The 19,396-nt window shown below is 32.1% G+C and overlaps 1 protein-coding gene across 2 annotated transcripts in view; it reads left to right on the forward strand.

The window, feature by feature from the left end:
* Positions 1 to 19,396, forward strand: part of LOC148613050 (uncharacterized) — a 101,309-nt gene that overhangs the window by 46,105 nt on the left and 35,808 nt on the right. For both annotated transcript variants that reach the window (XM_088595047.1, XM_088595048.1), the window contains exons 31-43: positions 305 to 392; positions 2,227 to 2,359; positions 3,226 to 3,304; positions 4,134 to 4,274; positions 5,463 to 5,524; positions 6,151 to 6,362; positions 7,773 to 7,840; positions 8,440 to 8,719; positions 9,891 to 10,016; positions 12,484 to 12,644; positions 15,097 to 15,159; positions 17,121 to 17,892; positions 19,052 to 19,155. In XM_088595047.1, the coding sequence (XP_088451173.1) occupies positions 305 to 392; positions 2,227 to 2,359; positions 3,226 to 3,304; positions 4,134 to 4,274; positions 5,463 to 5,524; positions 6,151 to 6,362; positions 7,773 to 7,840; positions 8,440 to 8,719; positions 9,891 to 10,016; positions 12,484 to 12,644; positions 15,097 to 15,159; positions 17,121 to 17,892; positions 19,052 to 19,155 (2,289 nt within the window). The remainder of the gene's footprint in view (positions 1 to 304; positions 393 to 2,226; positions 2,360 to 3,225; positions 3,305 to 4,133; positions 4,275 to 5,462; positions 5,525 to 6,150; positions 6,363 to 7,772; positions 7,841 to 8,439; positions 8,720 to 9,890; positions 10,017 to 12,483; positions 12,645 to 15,096; positions 15,160 to 17,120; positions 17,893 to 19,051; positions 19,156 to 19,396) is intronic.

Here is a 19,396-nt window from a genome sequence, read left to right on the forward strand (position 1 = left end):
GTATAAAGCTAATAATAGACTGGGGAAATCCTCAAATTTATGTGAAAAAAGTCTTGTAATCGATTCATTTTCCTGTGCTTGCTTGCATAGGAGATTTTATGGTTTACTGGTAGATTACCATTTTGAACTTAGGCCTTAATTGAACAAAGACTTTAATTCAAATGAGGTTTTATTGTACAAATATTATTGTCATTTAATCAGGCAATAACAAGAACATACTTATGACTATATAATATCACTGTAGCAATTCACTATCAGTTGATCAATATCCATTGGTAAAGTCATGTCCAATCATTTATTACAGGTCCAGCCATCCAATTATGTAAAACATTCTAAAGGATGTATCAGTCCTGGAGAGTCGCTTCCCTTGTTAGTCACCTACATTATAACTAGTAAGTGTAAGAGTTAGAAACCATACTACAGTATAGCGGGTAATTTTCATAATAAAAACGATTCCAAATCATCTTTTAAATATACCAAAGAAGATACTGTCAAAATGCGGAAATTTTTTTTTACACATATTTGTCCAGAATGGTCGATGTGGTAAGCAATGGGAACATGTTGTGCTACTCTACTCTCTGACCTACTCCTTCCTTTGAGGCTGACTTTATAGCTGATCTGATTAAAAAGAAGGAACTTTGTTAAGCCAGATCCTTTTATCTCAGTTTCACTACATAGATGACACCTATTGTCTTTAAACAATCCTAGTTTCAGAGATTACATACATTACATCTACCCCAAAGAACTTGAGTTAAAGGACACTGCAGATATTACAGACACTATGAAGTCAGCTTCATTTCTTGACATACACTTAGAGATCTATGGAAAAGGGAAACCAAACTTTATGACAAGCACTATGGCTTCTCATTCGGTATTGTTAACCTTCCTTTTATCAGATCTGTGGCACCTATGTATGGAGTTTTCCTATCACAACTCATACATTATATAAGAGCTTGCCGAAACTACGCAGACTTTTTGTGCCATACTAGTCTTCTTACAATTAAGCTTCTGGGACAGGGTTATTTTGCTGCAAGATTAAATTCATCATTACAGAATTTTGATGGTCATCATCAAGAACTCATGGATTCTTACGGTGTATCCATCTGTGCCATGAGATCTAATTTGTTTACTTTGTTATTGTCTTCCCTTTCAATATCTTTTACTGCTGACGAAACATTTTCTGAGCAACTTGCTCAAGGTTTTTTAGTGGGGTCTAGGTGACTTCTGTTTTTATGTACTTGTTATTTTGTATATTTCATGTTGTTTCTTGAGTGTCTCTGTTTTCCCAGTCTTAAACCATTGAATTTATTCCTATGATTTTAGCTCCAACCTTGGTTCCCTTGATTACTCTTTCCTAACTTTGGTGTATTTTAGTGCTCTGTCTGAATACACCAGAATATATTTACTCAGGGCTTAAGTACTTAGTGCATCACAAAGCATCAACCAAAATTAGAAATGCAAATATATTTCGTTGATTAGCCAATGATAATAGGAGGAGAAACCTGCAAAATATGAGTATGGCACTTTTGGCTTGCTCAACAGTAAAAATCAGCTGACCAGGTAAATAGAAAAGTGTTACACTTAATATACTGAAGATCTATTTATCATTCTTTCTTATTTGGTCATTTTATTAACTTATCTAATAGCTAGACAATTGTTGTATTACACCATGGAAAATGTGATAGAAATAATTGAAATAAAAACTTGGAATTGTGTTTTTTTGTGAAATATTGTTGCATTGTCTAGAAATCTGATTTGTCTTAAGTTTGCTCTCCTGTAACAACTGGTAACATCATAAACCAACAATCTCTATCTCTATAATTTCTGCTGTTGTGGATGCCAAATGTCAAGAGGTCAAATATTCTGGTGAACTCATAAAGAAAAAGGGTTAATGTCACTCATAAAACTAAAATATTGCAAGTTATTAATAATAACTCATTTAATTTAATGTCAACATCAAACTTGCTCAGGCTCATTTTGGTATGATGTTGAAATAATGAAATAACTTGAATTGCTCTTTTGTAATATTCAACTTTCACTCAATATGAAACCAATAATACTGTTTAAGCAGTTAAAAGTATACCATGTACATTTACTAATGATAAAGTGTTATACTTCCATCTTTTATGAGAATATTTTTAAATTAAATAAATATAATGGTTTTTGGCATATATTGTTGTTGGTTTTCTATCATCTGTTGATCAACCTTTTGTTTTCTATTGACAGGTCAGGGGGCTACACCTTTAGAAACAGGAGTAAAGGTATTTTGGACCTTAGCAACCATACACAAATCCTGGTCAGAGGAGAATATTCAGGAAATGTTTGATAGAAGTTCCAGAAATAGCATTGGTGTACACAGGTAAGTTATGCTTGTAGAAAATGACCTATCTCCTAATTATTCATTTTTCATGAACATGTTTTTACAGTTACTAAAATTTTTATGAATTACATGTATGAAAAACAGGTGTTGAAGGTTTTAAGAGTATTTTATTTTAAAATGAATGAAAGTTTTACCAAGTTCAAGATCATAATTGCATAAAATTAACAGCACAATTTTACTTGAATTAAGAAGCACTCCAGCTAAGAATCATGCAAAATGTAATTCATGGGTAAAAAAGCCTATATATTTTTTATTTTTGATATTTTTTTTGAATTGCCATAGTTAACAGAAATTAACATTAAGTTTTTCATATAACTCCTGTTCCTAGGCGATAAAAATTATACAGAATGCACTGTAGATTTCAAAATTAAGGGAGATAACTTTGTAAATGACACTCAAATACAATAGAATCTATTGAATTTTCAATGTTGATTATCTCCTACGAGCAAACAGATTTGAATGAATAATTACACATTTCTTAATATAGACCCATAAAGTAACTTAATCACAAAAATAAAAATATGTAGCCTTTTTTGGGGTGTATCACCTTTTTCAGTTTTTGCATGATTCTTACAAAGTCAGCTACTTACATAGAGATTGTTGTGGCATACCTTTGAGACATATATACTCTTTCAAATACTATAATAGATTTCTAAAATGTCAGCACAGATATTTATGCATATACTTCAATGTATGTAATGAAAGCTTCATCTCATATTACATCTAAAACAAGGCAAAACCTGCATAAAAAATGCCAAAAGAAGAATAAATCTGTCTTTTTCATCATTATATGTTGTCTTAATTTAAAAAATCTTGAAAGTGGTATTGAAATGTCTATTTTATAGATTAAACTGTGTTGGAAAGACAAGCTACACAGGTGATTCAGAGGTTCCCCTTTTTAATGAAAGTGAAAGCATGGGAGGGGTAAGAATTATGTATACTATATGGCAGTGTATTAATTTTTGCTAATTTTATGGTGCTCAAATAGGCATAAATATGGCACAGCGGCTTCCACTTGGTTGCATACTTGTCAATTGCATATTTCTGACAATGGCATTTGAATTCAAAACACAGAAACATTGCGTATCTAAAAAAATATTCTTTGTTTCAAAAACATAAAATGTACCTGAATGGGTAAAACTTCATTGCCTTTTTAGCCAATTCACCTAGTTTTTACACCCCCCCCCCACCAAAAAAAAACAAAACAAAACAAAACACAAAGTGATAAGGTATTATTTTGTACCCTCAGAAAAGTTGCTTATCCATCCACCCATTAGTGTGTCCATCGGTTTGTCTCTCCCTCTCTAGATTGTTTCCAGAAGATAACTTAAGGAAATATTGAAGGGTCTGTTTCAAACTTTGCATAGCTATTGAGTATTATAAAATGCAGATCAAATTTGAATTTCAGTTTTGATTGGATCATTTACACAAAAGTTATGGTCATATTAAATAGCTTTTACCCCCCAATTTTTTGCAAGGTGATGGGATATCTTTTTATATCCAGTTAGATGCCCTATTCTTTAACAATATGTTGGCCTTATGCTGGCTTATGGATAGTGTATATTGGTAAAATGCACCAATTTGTTTATTCTTATTCATGGGCATATTTTTATTACCCATTTCTGAACATGGACTAAAGATAGAAAAATCTCAACCGGAATATTTTGTTAATTTAGAAAATATTTATATATTTACCTCATATCTTATAAATTCATTTAGAACATCTCTGATGATCTGCCATTCTTTGTTGCAGGATAATTTTAAGCTTGAAGTGTTCAAGAATATGGAAAGAGTTAGTACTTATCTAGTAAAGAAAGGCAACTACATTGTAAACATGTATACACTCTCTAGGAGCAAAGAGCCAGAATATATACTGAAAAGAACTAAGTCTCCGGTAAGATAAATCGTGTTCTTAGGCAGTGCTGCATCTAAGATGCATGATTATGCTAATGCCCAGAAAATTTTGAAGAGCCCATTTTTTTTTTATGTGTGTGCTCAAGAAGAAGCAAGTAATTATTGGTGTGCACAAATTTATGAAGATCAAGTGCTTAAAATTTAATAAACGATAAGCATTCCAATACAGGTCTGCATGACATTGCTTGATCAGATTTATTTAAATAGATGATATAAATTGACAAGTCTTTGACCTTGAATGTTGATGCATAACGATGATGAAAATAAATTGCCTGTTTTTTTTTTCTCAAGAATTCCTCCAAAATTAGAAAACCCCTATTTCTGAAAAAGAGGGGCACATGGACATAACAAATCCTAAATCTAGCCATACTTAGGCTTTCAACTATGAAGAACTATGCTACTGTGGCAGTACTTTTGTTCATGGGTACCAGCATTTGTGGTTTAGAAAAAATATATCTTCTTAGATTTTTGAATTCATAGCTTTGACCACTCCATCTTACAAATGAATTGGAAATTTCCTTCTTGTCTGAAACCAAGTTCCATGATTTGACAATTGCACAAAAACCTCCCAAGTTGGTTTCCTATGAAAAATTATACTTCCACATTATTTGTTCTCAAATAATAACTTTATTGATGATTCACTGGTAAGATGTTGTAGGTGATGTCAAGAAAAACAGGAATATAAGTATGCAAGACTTTATTTAACTCCTACTCTGTACCTGCATTAAAAGTTCAAATAGTCTTTTCCAAGTTGTATATGTCATTTATGACCCCCTGCATATATGTGGCCATAAAAATACCGGGGCATCAGCAGTGGATTCATTTGTAATTCTTATCTGTCAAAATTGTCTATAGGTTTTCATATTGCAAGTGAATAACTGTTTGTATGCTGTCTTCTTTTTCTAACTTGAAGTTTTTACATGGAATTATATTTGATTCAGTTGTCTACATTTGTTAATCAAAAGGGTGGACAATTCAGAGACACATCAGAATCCAAAGAGACATGACCAAAACTGAATGTGGATTGTCTCTGTTTTGTGTTTTCATGTTTTGGACATGTCTATTCAGATTCTGATGTGTCTCTGAATTGTCCACCCTTTTGGTTGAATTTAGGGAAATATTTGTTTGGATCTTTATCACTATATTTCTAGTGTTGTTTTTTTTTCAGTCCTTTTTATACACAGACAAGTTACAGAAAAGACAGTCAATCATTGTTAAGTTAGAGGATGGGTAAGTCAGTATTTTGATGATGCCCTGGAAGTAAACATTCATTATAATAAAACAAAAAATGCATTTATAAAAAAATAAAATTCAAGAACAGTGTTTATGTATTAAAGTATATGTATATGGATTACAAACATTTTTATATTTATACAATCAAAATTTCACTGATGAAATGAAGTAGGCAAATATGGTTAATATGATGAATTACAATAATTATTATAAATAGTACTTTGCTTATTAAAAAAGGGCCTCAGTGGTCTCAAGGTGACCTGCCTGCCTTGAGTGTTGGAAGTTGTGGGTTCAATTCCTGCGTGAGTCACATGAAAGACATTAAAACTGGTAGTCACTACTTTGCTAAGCACATAGTATTTGAGGGGGTAGAGGGATAACTGGTTTTCTGAGAGTCAATATAATGTATTGAAGTTGAGTGGCATTCCTACCTGCAGGCTGTTGCTTCTGTGAGCTATCACACTGAAAATCAGGCACAATTGGTCAATCACTCTCATTTCTGAAATGCATGAAATATCTGCCATGAGACATTAAACTATAATCAATCAATCAATCAATCAATTGTTAAGTAAAATCTAAAGTTCTGAAATGAAACTTGTGTATTTTACATTTTCTATAAAAAGCCGCAAAAAGGAGTTTGCTGAAGCATTAATTACAGACCAAGAGGATGATGGGTATAACTTAGAATATACTCCAATATTACATGCATCATCCAAGAGTAGAAAAACTAAAAAGGAAGTAATCTTCTGTGATGGAGATAATATTGGTATTAGTGATGAAGACTGGAATAGATGTCAATCATGGGTTTCTGAAAACGATGTTTATAGATATGTTGGTAAGTGTAATGTATAGCCCACATGTTTCTCTGAAAACAATGTCTATATAGTTATAGTGTAATACTGTATAAATGTTTTAACCCTTGTTGTGCTGCTTTGTTCTGAAAGAATGTCTAAATTTCGATATTTTGCAAACTTATGCAAAATTATATGGTACTGATGCTGATTGTTATATATAAGTTAAAGATAGGTGATCATTGGGTGGAGTGAATGGGGTGGGTGGGCTAACACAGTAAAGTGGGTCTGTCACTCGAAAATGGTCATTTTTGTTCATTTTTGGCCATTTTTTGCTAGATATGGGGTTCTACAGGAGTAAGACAGGAACCAAAGCACATAAAACCCACAGCTTGTACCCTGTGAAGGCCACTTGAAATAAATAAGGGTCATTACAAGCATGAGTGGGAGATCAGGAGTCTCCTGATGGGTCACTCATCTTTTTTTGCCAATTTTTTGCCTCAGATTGGCCTAACACTGGAAGTGGGTAGTACAAGGGGCCTACATAGCAATGATGGTGAGAGATATCATTCTTATTTAGATTCCAGGCAAAATAAAACACTATAGATTAATAATGCTGTGGTGAGGGGCCAAGAAATGAACCCAGAACTAATGAAGATGAAAAAAGGCAAAGCCCGGATAAATCTGGGTGCAGCTCGACAAGGGTTAATATATACTATTACTAAATTAATATAAATAAAAAAATAATAATACAGCCATCCAAAAAGTCATGATTTTGCGATTCTAATACAACAATTGTTTATAAAATGCCCAATTTCATTAAATGGTCATATATTGTAAATTGATTCATTTCTAACAAATTAGGCTGCTGTTGTAAAAATGTCACTAAAGATTAATCGCATCTTTGAGCATTGATATTTGAGATAATAAACAGAAACATGAATTTATTGGTCCTGATTTGCAAAAGACTGTTTCCATTTAATCAAAATTAACAGATATCTAAAAAAAATGTATTCATATTCCCCTCTAACTTACCCCTGCAGACGGGTGAAATTCATGGACATTCATCAAATCAAGTGTTACTTGAAAATCAGATAACAGTTTCACAACAAGTAATGCATGTTCCTTTAATAAGTATGCAATTTAAAAACGCAACATTATCATATGGGTAACTGCCATTGTTCATCGTCTGAATATAGCTGAAATATTGCTGCTCGGACGTAAAACCCCAATAAACAAACAAACAAACAGCCATTGTTCATTGATTTTACACTTTCACTTCTAGTTTTATCATCCCTCACTTTATTACCAAATTAAAAATACAACCATTCATTAAAGAACTTGAGTTCTTAAGATAACATTTTGTGTGCTCACAGTAATATAACTTACTGTAATTTATAATTTTATTAAAAATAGATCCATACATTTTTCCTGGCTTAAATTTTATTTTTTAGACCCATTTGTTGAGGGAACTTTTATGCTGGATCCCTATTTACCAGCACCACCATTTCTGATATCAAAGGTAGGTAACTCATTCTATTCCTCCATTACCTCCCTTTCGATATACACAAAAATAGATGACTGCTTACTATAAGACTTAGAACAAATTTTTATGCAATATATGATTCATTAAAGATCGCAAAAATTATATCAGACCGAAATCTTTAAAATGATCTATTTTTGCAACAAAATCAGTTGTGTGTCCATCCTTCCTTCCCTCATTCCATTTGGGTTTCTGCCCAGGACACTTTCCAGATGATCACTTTACAAAATATTTAAGGATCTTTTTCAAACTTCTTATAATTATTTAGAATCATAAAATACAGATTATGTGTTAATTTCAGATTGATCGGAATATTTACACAACAGTTATGGTCATTTCAAGTTGTTTTATCTAATCTGCAGTTCTATTTTTAGCTATATTAAAAAAAAAAATCTGCTTTGATAATGCCTACAGTTGAACTATTGGAGTTTTAACTTTTGCAGTTTATTTCTCTTTTTCATTTTACCAAAAAAAGGGAAATATCTTAATAAAATTTCCAGTATTTGATTCTATCATGAAAATCAGAATTTTTATATGGTGTACTTTCAATCAATTTTAGTTTTCTGAATCAATTTCAGGGAAGTTCTAGAATGATGGATATATACAAACCAAGATGGAGAAGACAAATTTTGAAGATAATGAGCTCGTGTATCCAATTTAACTCTCTGGTTACCATGCAGGAAGAAAACATTACACAACATTCCAGAGAGCTTCAAAAATGGATCAGATACAATCATGGCAGACCAGAAGATTCTGTTGTACTTCTGCCATCCATCTTAGATCTGAAGACCTTGACCTTTCCATCCATTAGCAGGATCTTTGACAATGTCAGTTTACACAGACTTTGTTTCGTACATGGTAAGCTGAATGTAAAAAATATCTCTGCTGAAAAGAAGTTGATTCCATTTCAGACTAACATCAACTTCCTGTTTGGTGACTATTTCTATTGTGAATATATGGTTACTGGGGTAGAGGAGCAGTTGGGGGTATTCTTTAATGAGCTTTACTCACATTTTCAATAGTATTTATACACTCATCTATAACGGGACGTATTATGGTATACCGTTGTCCATCTGTCCGCCATGCTGTCTGTCCGCCAGTCCATCTGTCCGTCATCAATACTTCGGACAATAACTGAAAAACACTTTCACCAACTTTTATGAAACTTTCTTAAATTGTTCATATCTATTGACATAAGCTCCCTTTCGATTTTTATAAATTTAGGATTTTTCTTTTCTGTGTTAGAAATTTTTATACTTCAAAAAAGGGCGATTTTCATGTTTTCGGACAATAACTCAAAAACACTTTCACCTACTTTTATGAAACTTATGTGAATTGTCTATATCTATTTACATCAGCTCCCTATTGATTTTTTTATTATTATAAATTTCAGATATTTCATTTCTGTGTTGTGAATTTTTATACTTAAAAAAGAGGGATTTTCAAGTTTTCGCACAATAACTCAAAAACACTTTCACCAACTTAAATGAAACTTTGGTGAATTTTTCATATCCATATCCCTTTTGATTTTTATACTTTCATATTTATCATTTCCGTGTTATGAATTTTTATGCTTGAAAAGGCTCACAGAATTTCTAGTTGATCATATAACTTCATTAAAAGCATAAGGTCAAGTTGAAGGGGCAACAGGCGTATCATGCGTTTAAAGTGCACTCTTTATTAAAGATATGATATACATCTGTCATGTACATTGTTCAAGTTACATCTTTTTCTTCCTGTTTATTTGAATACAATTGGCTGTATATCTTTTTAACGGGCTAATTGTTTTTTTTATATAGGGTATTGGGTAAACCAATATCAGTCTGTCTGTCTGTGCAAGTATTATATTGGGTGATTAAAGGCTTCTTGATAGGTTTAAGGATTTTTTAGGCTTCATAGATTGCTGAATTTTTATTTTAGTGTTACAGGAATTTAAACCCTAAGATAAGGTTGGGACAAGATATCATGTATAAAATGTACAGTAATAGATATTTTGTAACCACCTTTATTTTATTTTACTTTATGACAGGGAAGTTTTTAGATTCTGCATTGAGACTGATGGCAGATGAACAATTTATGAATATTGAACCAAAACAGCGACCAAGGGTGCGGTCATTTTACTCTGTAAACAAGAAACACCATGTTAATTTGAATGGTATGTGAAATTTTTAATCTGAACAGTAGGTGGAATTTTAGAGCATACCACTTAACAAATAATGGTCAAGTATTTTTTTGGAGAAAAACTATAGTGTTTAGATATTATAATTGTAGCTAAGAATATTCAGACTTTGTTCTTATTGAGTACATTCACAGTCATACCTGTTAACCTTTGGAACAGTTCATGTGGAAGATTCTCCACCATCAGCACTGTCTCATGTGGGAGATTCTCAGTCATCGGCACTGTCTCATGTGGGAGATTCTCCGTCATCGGCACTGTCTCATGTGGGAGATTCTCCACCATCAGCACTGTCTTATGTGGGAGGTTTTTATGTAAAAGGAAGTTTTTGAGTTAAAGATTCAATTATTTTTCACAGAAAATATAGTAACTTTAAGCAAAAAGTTTCCATAAATCTTACATTTTTATGTGGGAGATTCTAAACTTTTCAGTGATTTTATGGGAGTTTCCCCCTTAAATAAGAGAGGGTTATCAGGTACTGTAAACATATTAATTTTTGTGGCAGCTAATTTTTGCAGTTTCTGAAAAATCAACATGTTTGCGGGTATTAATTTTCACGTTTTTTAAGGTCGAAGAAAAAAAGTTTATCAATAGTCTCAGGACAGTGTGTCTTTTGATTAGTAATTTTACCATTAATATTTCAGTAAATTAATGATGGCCATTAATACGAAATTGACAAATTGACAAGCTTACATCTATGTACGACAAAAATAAAACAAAAGTCTGGAAATTTTCAGTTATTAAGACAAAATATTCCAGGTCTATAGTTTCAGATATTATTATTATTATTATTATTATTATTGATTATTCATGTTTTTTCTGTTGTCATTGAGAATGACAACAAATAATAGTCAGTTACTTGGTTTGTTTCTTAAATAGTTTCCTGTGGCCATTTTAATCTAACAGTGTATCTAAAACTTAAAAGAACTCACTTAATTGCCCAAGATGTAGCTAATTGCAGTGATTAACTTTTTACACTTTAATTGCATGTTAACATATTAACTGTTTTTTTGACAACCCTCATCGTGTGTATTTAACGGTAACCTTTGACCTTTGATCAGTGATTACCTGTGTGTTTGACACTTACATTTTGGTTTTTTTTTAAGTAGAATGTTTGCACAGTATTTATTTCTATTCTTTGATATGAGAGGTATTATATCACCATTGATGCAAATCATTATAAAAACAAGATCATGAATTTAGAAATTATTACCCACATGCTTTTACTGTATACGTTTTTATAGTAGACTTAGTATAAATTCACACTTGCTTGCATTGAATGATACGACCTTTACACAAAACAATGTTTCTATTCAAAATTGTGAAAGCCATGTTTGTAACAGTCAAACGACATGGTAATGTGAATGTATTTTTGTGGGTACTATTTTTCGTGTTCTTGAAGCAACCGCAAATATAGCAAAAATTAGTACACCGCGAAAATTAATACGTTTACAGTATGTTACAGTAGGTTTGTTTGGTTAGGTAAAAAAATATGTATATATTTGTTTCCTGTTACCCACTGACCTGTAGTAATAACACTTGACCTTGAAATATTTTGATCGAAATATGTTTTTGGTGCAGAGTGTTGAAAAAAAATCTAGCAGTAGTGTTTTATCAGATTCTGTTCCTGGCTAGCTTCATCAACAATATGGCTGCTCCCAGGCATGGAGTGGTACAAGTTCTTGGCTTCATGAAAGTATATCTAAAAGCAAATATAATTATCTTTTCAAAAATACATTTGTATATTCATAAGCCAGGAAGAAACAAACCAAGCAACTTTGATTATAATTTGTTGTCATTATCAATGACAACAGAAAAAACATGAATAATCAATAATAATAATAATAATAGTAATAATATCTGAACCTGTAGACCTGGAATATTTTGTCTTGGTAACTGAAATTTTCCAGACTTTTATTTGTTTTATTTTTGTCGTACATAGATGTAAGTTTAACCATATAGTTCGGCTTGTAGTCTAAAACAGTGTTAAAAAAATAGAAGATTTTTGCAGTACATAATGTTAATATATTATGCCCCTACTGATGGAATGGGTAGTATATTGGAATCACCTTCTCCATTTGTCATTCCATCCATCCAAATTTTGTCACAATTATCTTGGCTCCCTATAGATGGATTGATTTTAAATTTGGTGTGTGTCTTCATATCGATTGGGCATAACTTGTAAGTGATTTTGATCCCCTTTTGTATCAACATCCTATGTTAGTAGGGGTATACCTAGCACACAAACTCATGCAATTTAATGTTAGGAAGGTTATGAAACAGTTATTTGTGTCACCAATTCACAGTGAAGGTATCATTTTAAAACCTAATCCTGAATTCAAAACACTACATTTTGTATCAATACCATACAGTTATATATACCCACTGCTATGAAAAAAATTAACTTCACAGTTAAAAAAAACACAGTTTTAATTCTCTTTATTAGATGGTAAAATGGAAATATCCTTACATCTGACATCACCAAAGGAACCAACTCCTCATTTTATGGATATTCCTGGTTTCCCTTTAGCAGAAACTGTACCAGTTGATCTAAGCTATGGCTGCAGTTACCAGAGTTGGACATATGTGGCTCTATTAGCCAATAAGGTACACTTCTAGAGAACTGTTGTATAATGGGTTATTTTGACGATGTAATATTTTGCAATTTTGAGGCAAAAAGGTATGCCAAAAATTTTTGCAATTCTAATTTTAGCGGATACTAAGTTGTGCTCAAAGTACCTAAGTTCAGGGTAACTGTTTTGCAGAATTTATTTTGGCGTTTTTAGACACACTGGCAAAATACGCCAAAATTATCATCCCACTATACAATATTTTATAGTTGTGATTTTTTTGGTTTTGTTTTTTTTATCTTGCTAACACTACTACAATTGATTATACATATATAATACGTATACATGTTTCATGTTGGAGGAAAAAAATTCAACATATTTTAAAGATGTTACTTGTTAATATTGAGTAACTATTAATTAACTTGAATATTTGGGACATAGCGTCAGTGCCATCCTATATATGTAGATGCTCTGAAATTTAAATGGTTCAAAATGTTTTGTCAGAAGTATCATATTTCTGGAATTACATCTGTAGTTAGTAAGGTACAATATAATTAAAATTAGACCTATCGATTGTTCTATCAGTCACTTCCTGTAGGATCTAACAACACTTCATTCTAATTTCTGTTCTGATGACCTTTTTCAGAACCTTTAGATTTTTCCCTTTGCATAATGCTTTCAAAATCATGAAAGATGAATTCTGATTAGCTGATCAGAAAAGTTCATCAGAACAGATAGTAGAATGTAGTAGTGTTAGATCTCATTTTTTTTCTTTATTTCCATTGAATTGCATGTTTCTGAAGTAGAAAACATTAGCTAGTCTGGTTCCCATCTGATTTAAGACAGAAATATGTGTCTTAATACATGACACTGCAGTATTAGAGCATTTTCACCTAGTGTAGGGGTACTTATATAAAAACTCATTTTTAGAAGCTAAAAAAGAATGAATCAACTCAAAGTGCTCTAGACACATTAAATGTACTTTAAAAACAACCAGAGACAGTGCTTTAGAGTAAACTATCAGATGAGGTAAATAAAATCAAGCCAGGACCAGCATTGTAAAACTGCGGGCTTTGGTAAATATGCCATTTACACTATGATTCACCGTACAGCCACAAAATAGCGAGAAGATTTTTTAAAATGCATGTTTTGATGCTTATGCGGTACATATGAACTCAACTGGATGTTTCTTTTTCATATCAGGTCAGGTTTTTTTCTGCTTTGAGGCTTTTTAGTGTATGACCGGGTCCAAAATAACTGTTTTTCTTCAACTCAGTAGGGGTTTAAGTGGCACATGTATTCAAAATACATATAAAAGAATGGGAAATCATTGTTGTCTTTACATTTTTAAGACATTTCTCTCTCATAATCCAGAATTTCATACCAATGCAGTGCAAGAGGGTATTCCAAGAGGTTGAGACAATTGACTAACACTGTAATTTTGCCAAATGACCTTTGCTGCAGGTTAAAAACAGATTTTAAATGTTAAAATTTTTACCTTTACCCTGTCCACTGCTTATGAATAGTGTTTATTTGCTGTTATTATGACACTGTGTGTGTGCAAAAAACTCAAAATGAGGCATAATTAACTCATTTGCCCAATTTTACCCTGATTCCATAAGAAATTATACATTTTACATTGAAAATCCCACAGAAACCCATTTTTGGACTAAAATAAAAAATGAAAAAATTGAGAAAAGAAAAAGGTTTCTTTGCTACATTTCATGTTTATTCCATGAATTCTGAGAAATAACCCCCCCCCCCACCCCTCAAAAAAACAAAAAACAAAAAAAAACCAAAAAAAAAACAAATAAAAATAGCATGTTTTACAAAAATTTGACCTCTCTTATAGGTACGAGGACACAATTAATTTCGTAGTGCATTTCAACAGAGCCATCTTGGCATGTAAAAAAAATTCCACCACTTCAAACTCAATAAAACTTTACCAATATGAAAACATATATAAAAGCAGATTCCTGTAAGAGTACCAGAAATATTCACCATTTTAGCATATTTGCTTCGGAGACCCCGTAGACATAAAAAGTGACCACTGCCAAATGTCCCAAATTTTGACCTTCTTCTACGGGACCAAATAACAACTTCCACATAAAATTACAGAATGAAAAAAATCCCCTGTAAATTTGATCCTTGCCCTACATTTTTTCAGTAAATACTAAGCAATAAATTCATGACAGCAAAGAAAAAAAATCAGGAAGAAACACACTAAAGAAAAGGAACTATATTCGTATACAACGAAAAGGCAAGGGGAATTAATTGTGATCTCATACCTTCATGTTTGTTTGTAAAAAAATTCGCTTTATACTGATATAATTTTTGTTCTTCATCTGACAATGTAAAATTTTTACAATTGTTTTTATGTATATTGAAGTAATTAGTTATATTCATAAGTGGCAAATCATTAAAAAATGTTTTTCATCTTCAATTTCACTGTTAGTAGTGCTACATATGATTATTATTCTACCTTGTAGCTTCTGGTTCCATCTTTCAAGCAGCTAATGAATGGAAAAATAGAAAACTCAGACAGGGAACAGGTCTGTATAATATTGGTAACAACCTCTGAAATATTAATTTAGATGAAAATCTAAAAAATAAGCAGTACTAAAGTGGTATAACATCATATACTAGCCGTAGTCCCTCCCATGTGGTTCCTCTTTTTTTTGAAGTGTTGAAAGTCTAGGATTTTGAAAAAGAGGCTTATGCAGAAAGCAGGAGAGTTAACACCTATGTGTATATAAATTGGAACACCAGAACTTTGTGTACCTTGAATTCATAATGTTTTCACTTCTCCAGGATGTCATCATATAGTCATTCATACAGTAAAACCTGTCTAACCTGAACCCCCTCTTGGACATTAGAATTAATCCTGTTAGAACTGGTGTTTGTTTAATAGGGTTGAAACTAATTTTAGATTGATGTACTGGAAAATTTTTGTGCAGTCTTTTTTTGTTGTTGTTTCTGTGATCAATCTACTTTTACACTACTTTAACATCACAGTCTTTCCTACAAATTTTATCATAATGTTCTTCGAAAAATTATTTCGTTAGTTCTATTTTCGTGTTACAGCTCTTACCACAAAAATAAAACTGAAGTGAAAATTTTATGGTTAACATTGATGGAACTCGAAAAGTGTATTGTATAGACAGGTTTTCTGATTATTGAGTATTCAATGTAGACTGGTTTTCTGATTATTGAGTGTTCAATGTAGACAGGTTTTCAGATTAATGAGTGTAGTGTAGACAGGTTTTCTGATTATTGAGTGTTCAGTGTAGACAGGTTTTCTGATTAATGAGTATTTAGTGTAGACAATTTTTCTGATTAATGAGTGTTCAGTGTAGACAGTTTTTCTGATTAATGAGTGTTCAGTGTAGACAGGTTTTCTGATTGATGAGTGTAGTGTAGACAGGTTTTCTTATTAATGAGTGTTCAGTGTAGACAGGTTTTCTGATTAATGAGTGTTTAGTGTAGACAGGTTTTCTGATTATTGAGTGTTCAGTATAGACAGGTTTTCTGATTATTGAGTGTTCAGTGTAGACAGATTTTCTGATTCATGAATGTTTAGTGTAGACAGTATTTCTGATCATTGAGTGTTCAGTGTAGACAGGTTTTCTGATTCATGAGTGTTTAGTGAAGACAGGTTTTCTGATTATTGAGTGTTCAGTGTAGACAGATTTTCTGGTTATTAAGTGTCCAGTGTAGACAGATTTCTGATTATTGAGTGTTCATTGTAGACAGGTTTTCTGATTGAGTGTTCACTGTAGACAGGTTTTCTTATTATTGAGTGTTCAGTATAGACAGGTCTTCTGATTATTGAGTGTTCAGTGTAGATAGGTTTTCTGATTATTGAGTGTTCAGTATAGACAGGTTTGATTATTGAGTGTTCAGTATAGACAGGTTTTTTATTATTGAATGTTCAGTGTAGACAGGCCTGATTATTGAGTGTTCAGTGTAGACAGGTTTTCTGATTATTGAGTGCTCAGTGTAGAGAGGTTTTCTGATTTTTCAGTGTTCAGTATAGACAGGTTTTTTTATTATTGAGTGTTCTGTTTAGACAGGTTTCACTGTATTAAGTTGTAAATTATACAACGAGATAATTTTTTGTTATACATGATGGCTTCAGTATATATAGGGTTTGCTTAAAGTTGTTTAATTAAATGACATGTTTATCATTTTGATTAAATAAATTGTTTTATTTTGGCTATTTTTGTGGTAAGGTCCATAGTTTAAAAATTAAACTGTTGAGAATATTTTCTTTTAGGAAGGAATGTAACTTTTAAACTGTGCAAAAGCAGATTGATTGCAACAACCATGAAAAAATAATGGCGTGGAAATTTCCCAGTTTGCATTATATGAACAACATGTCCCGTTAGTCATTGCTTAATCCATTGACAGGCACTGTGTCATTTTTAGAAATTCAGTGAATCCTAGTAGGAATGATATAAAAAATTTTCGTGTAAATAATTGTTATTTAAAAACTATTTTGAACCATTTGCAGGTGGAAAATTACCTTTACCAGATGCTGCAAACCTATGCCTCTTTGTGCAGTATTTATGCTCTTCAACGTGGTGGTCTATCAAACCAGCTAAACCCAGACTACTACTCAAAGAAAATTCGAAAGATGTTGAAAGACAAATCTTACCCTAAAAACAAAGAAAACAATATGCTTAAAGATAGCTATTCATTTAGACCTATATCTAATCATTTCTTGGCTTGTAAAGCCCATGATAACCATTTGATAATGATTGGTCACAATCTGCGCAGAAGACACATTGATAAATTTTCATTGGATGAAGAATATTATGCACCGTACTCAGAACATTTGAATACCATTCTCTTAGAAGGAGTTCATATGATCTCAATACCAAATAGTGTTTTCAGGACATTTAAAAATATCCAGGTTTTATCAATCATGGATGTTGTGCTGGATTTTTCTGTTTTCCCTAATGGCATCAGCACTTGCAATGATTTAGAGATACTTTGCCTTGGTGGCATTAAAACTCTGAAGGAACTGTCAAAGGACATATTTCAAAGTAAAGCTTTGAGAACAGTTTTCTTCAACAACTTGCCTGTGAGATATCTCAATATTGATTGGCCTACTTCCAGTCTGATGACCTCATTGACTTTGACTGGGTTACTGTTGGAAGAGGTACCTGTTGGAATTGGTTGCCTTAGCAACCTTGAAATTCTAGTTTTAGATAGTAATCCTATAACATCATTGCCAGATGAACTAGAGAAACTGACACAATTGAAAATTCTTAGTTTAAGAGGTAAGTATGGTTTCTATACATCAGTCTGTCAATTATTTTAGAACTTGTCCATATAAAAATCAAACTATTCAAATAAATAAATAAATTCCTTTCCTCTTTTTCTGTACCTTTACAACTTTTGTGGTCTTTGAGAAGTGTGCTTGCCTTGAGTATAGGAAGTTGTGGATTCAATGCCTGGCCAAGTCACACCAATGACTTTAATGCTTCTATGCTAAGTACACAATATTTAAGAAGTAGCGGGATGGCTAGTTTTTTCATAGTCAGAATAATGTGTTAGGGTGGAGTGGCATTCTGCAGGCTGTTGTTTCTGTCATCTAGAACAATAAAAATCTGGCTTAGTATGTCAGACTAGTTCAAAGTAGGGTCTGTTTGGTTGTTCAGTTAAATGTTTTCGTTATTAAAGGCATGGAATAATGTGCTTTAGGACATTGAAATGTAATTAATCAATCATTCAATAATCTTTTGTACCTTCAAATACAAGAATTTTTCTATCAAGTTTTTTTTTAAAATTACATGACATTATATGTACTTATATAAAACGATGTTACAATTCTGAAGCTCTCAAATGTATGACATCATATTAGAAATAATTACTGTAAAAGAGTAATCAAGGGAACCAAGGTTATAGCGACAATCCAGGGACAAAGACCAGACATGGAAAACAGACATACACAACAAAGAACATAAAGCAACCAAAATCACACATACAAAGCAACAAAAGCAAATGAGCAACTCGGACTCCACCAAAAACTGGGAGCATGGACCATGTGCATGTCTAAGTGTAAATCTTCCTATAATTTCGGTATAAGCCATAGAAAAAGTTGATGGTGAGGAAATTCACTTGGTTAGTTGACCTTCTTATGGGTCAGTCTGTGAAATGTTATTTTATCATGTTTATCATTAAGTTCATATTTGATAATTCATTTTATATTTTGACCATATACTAAGGTTACTGGGGATCTACTTATCAATGAAAAAGGGGGATGGACTTTCAGGTTATCATCTGCTTTTTTTGCCCAGCATTTGCGTAATTTTAACAAAATTTTTAAGCAAAAAAAACCCAGGGGCTCCGTCACCAGATCCCTACCCATAGATACACCATTACATATTTAGGTGTGGGAGAATTGCTCACAAAATTAGTTTTCTTCTTTTGCTGTAGGAATACCATGGATAGAACTGAAGGGAGAAACAGAAATATCTCTGAATAGCTACCAATACTGGCATATACAGAATCCATTCATCATGAATTACCTCTCTAAACAGGTTTGTATATAAAGCATTGCCTCTGAATAATCCAAAAACCTGTGTACCAAACTTTTTAAAGTCCCTTTATATCAATTTAACTGTATTTTGAATCTTTTTAAACCAAACACCCATCTTAATATACAGTGCAAATTTTTAAAAGTCAGGTTCAGTTAAGATAGGTTTCACTGTATAGAACTTCCTACATACATTAGAGTAGATTATTAGTTTTCTTCAATTTAATGACAGTGTGTTCAACATG

Source organism: Perna viridis, chromosome 7 (genome assembly GCF_037379345.1).
Source record: "Perna viridis isolate PV_CMFRI_1.1 ecotype Kerala chromosome 7, ASM3737934v1, whole genome shotgun sequence".
Lineage (NCBI taxonomy): Eukaryota > Metazoa > Mollusca > Bivalvia > Mytilida > Mytilidae > Perna > Perna viridis.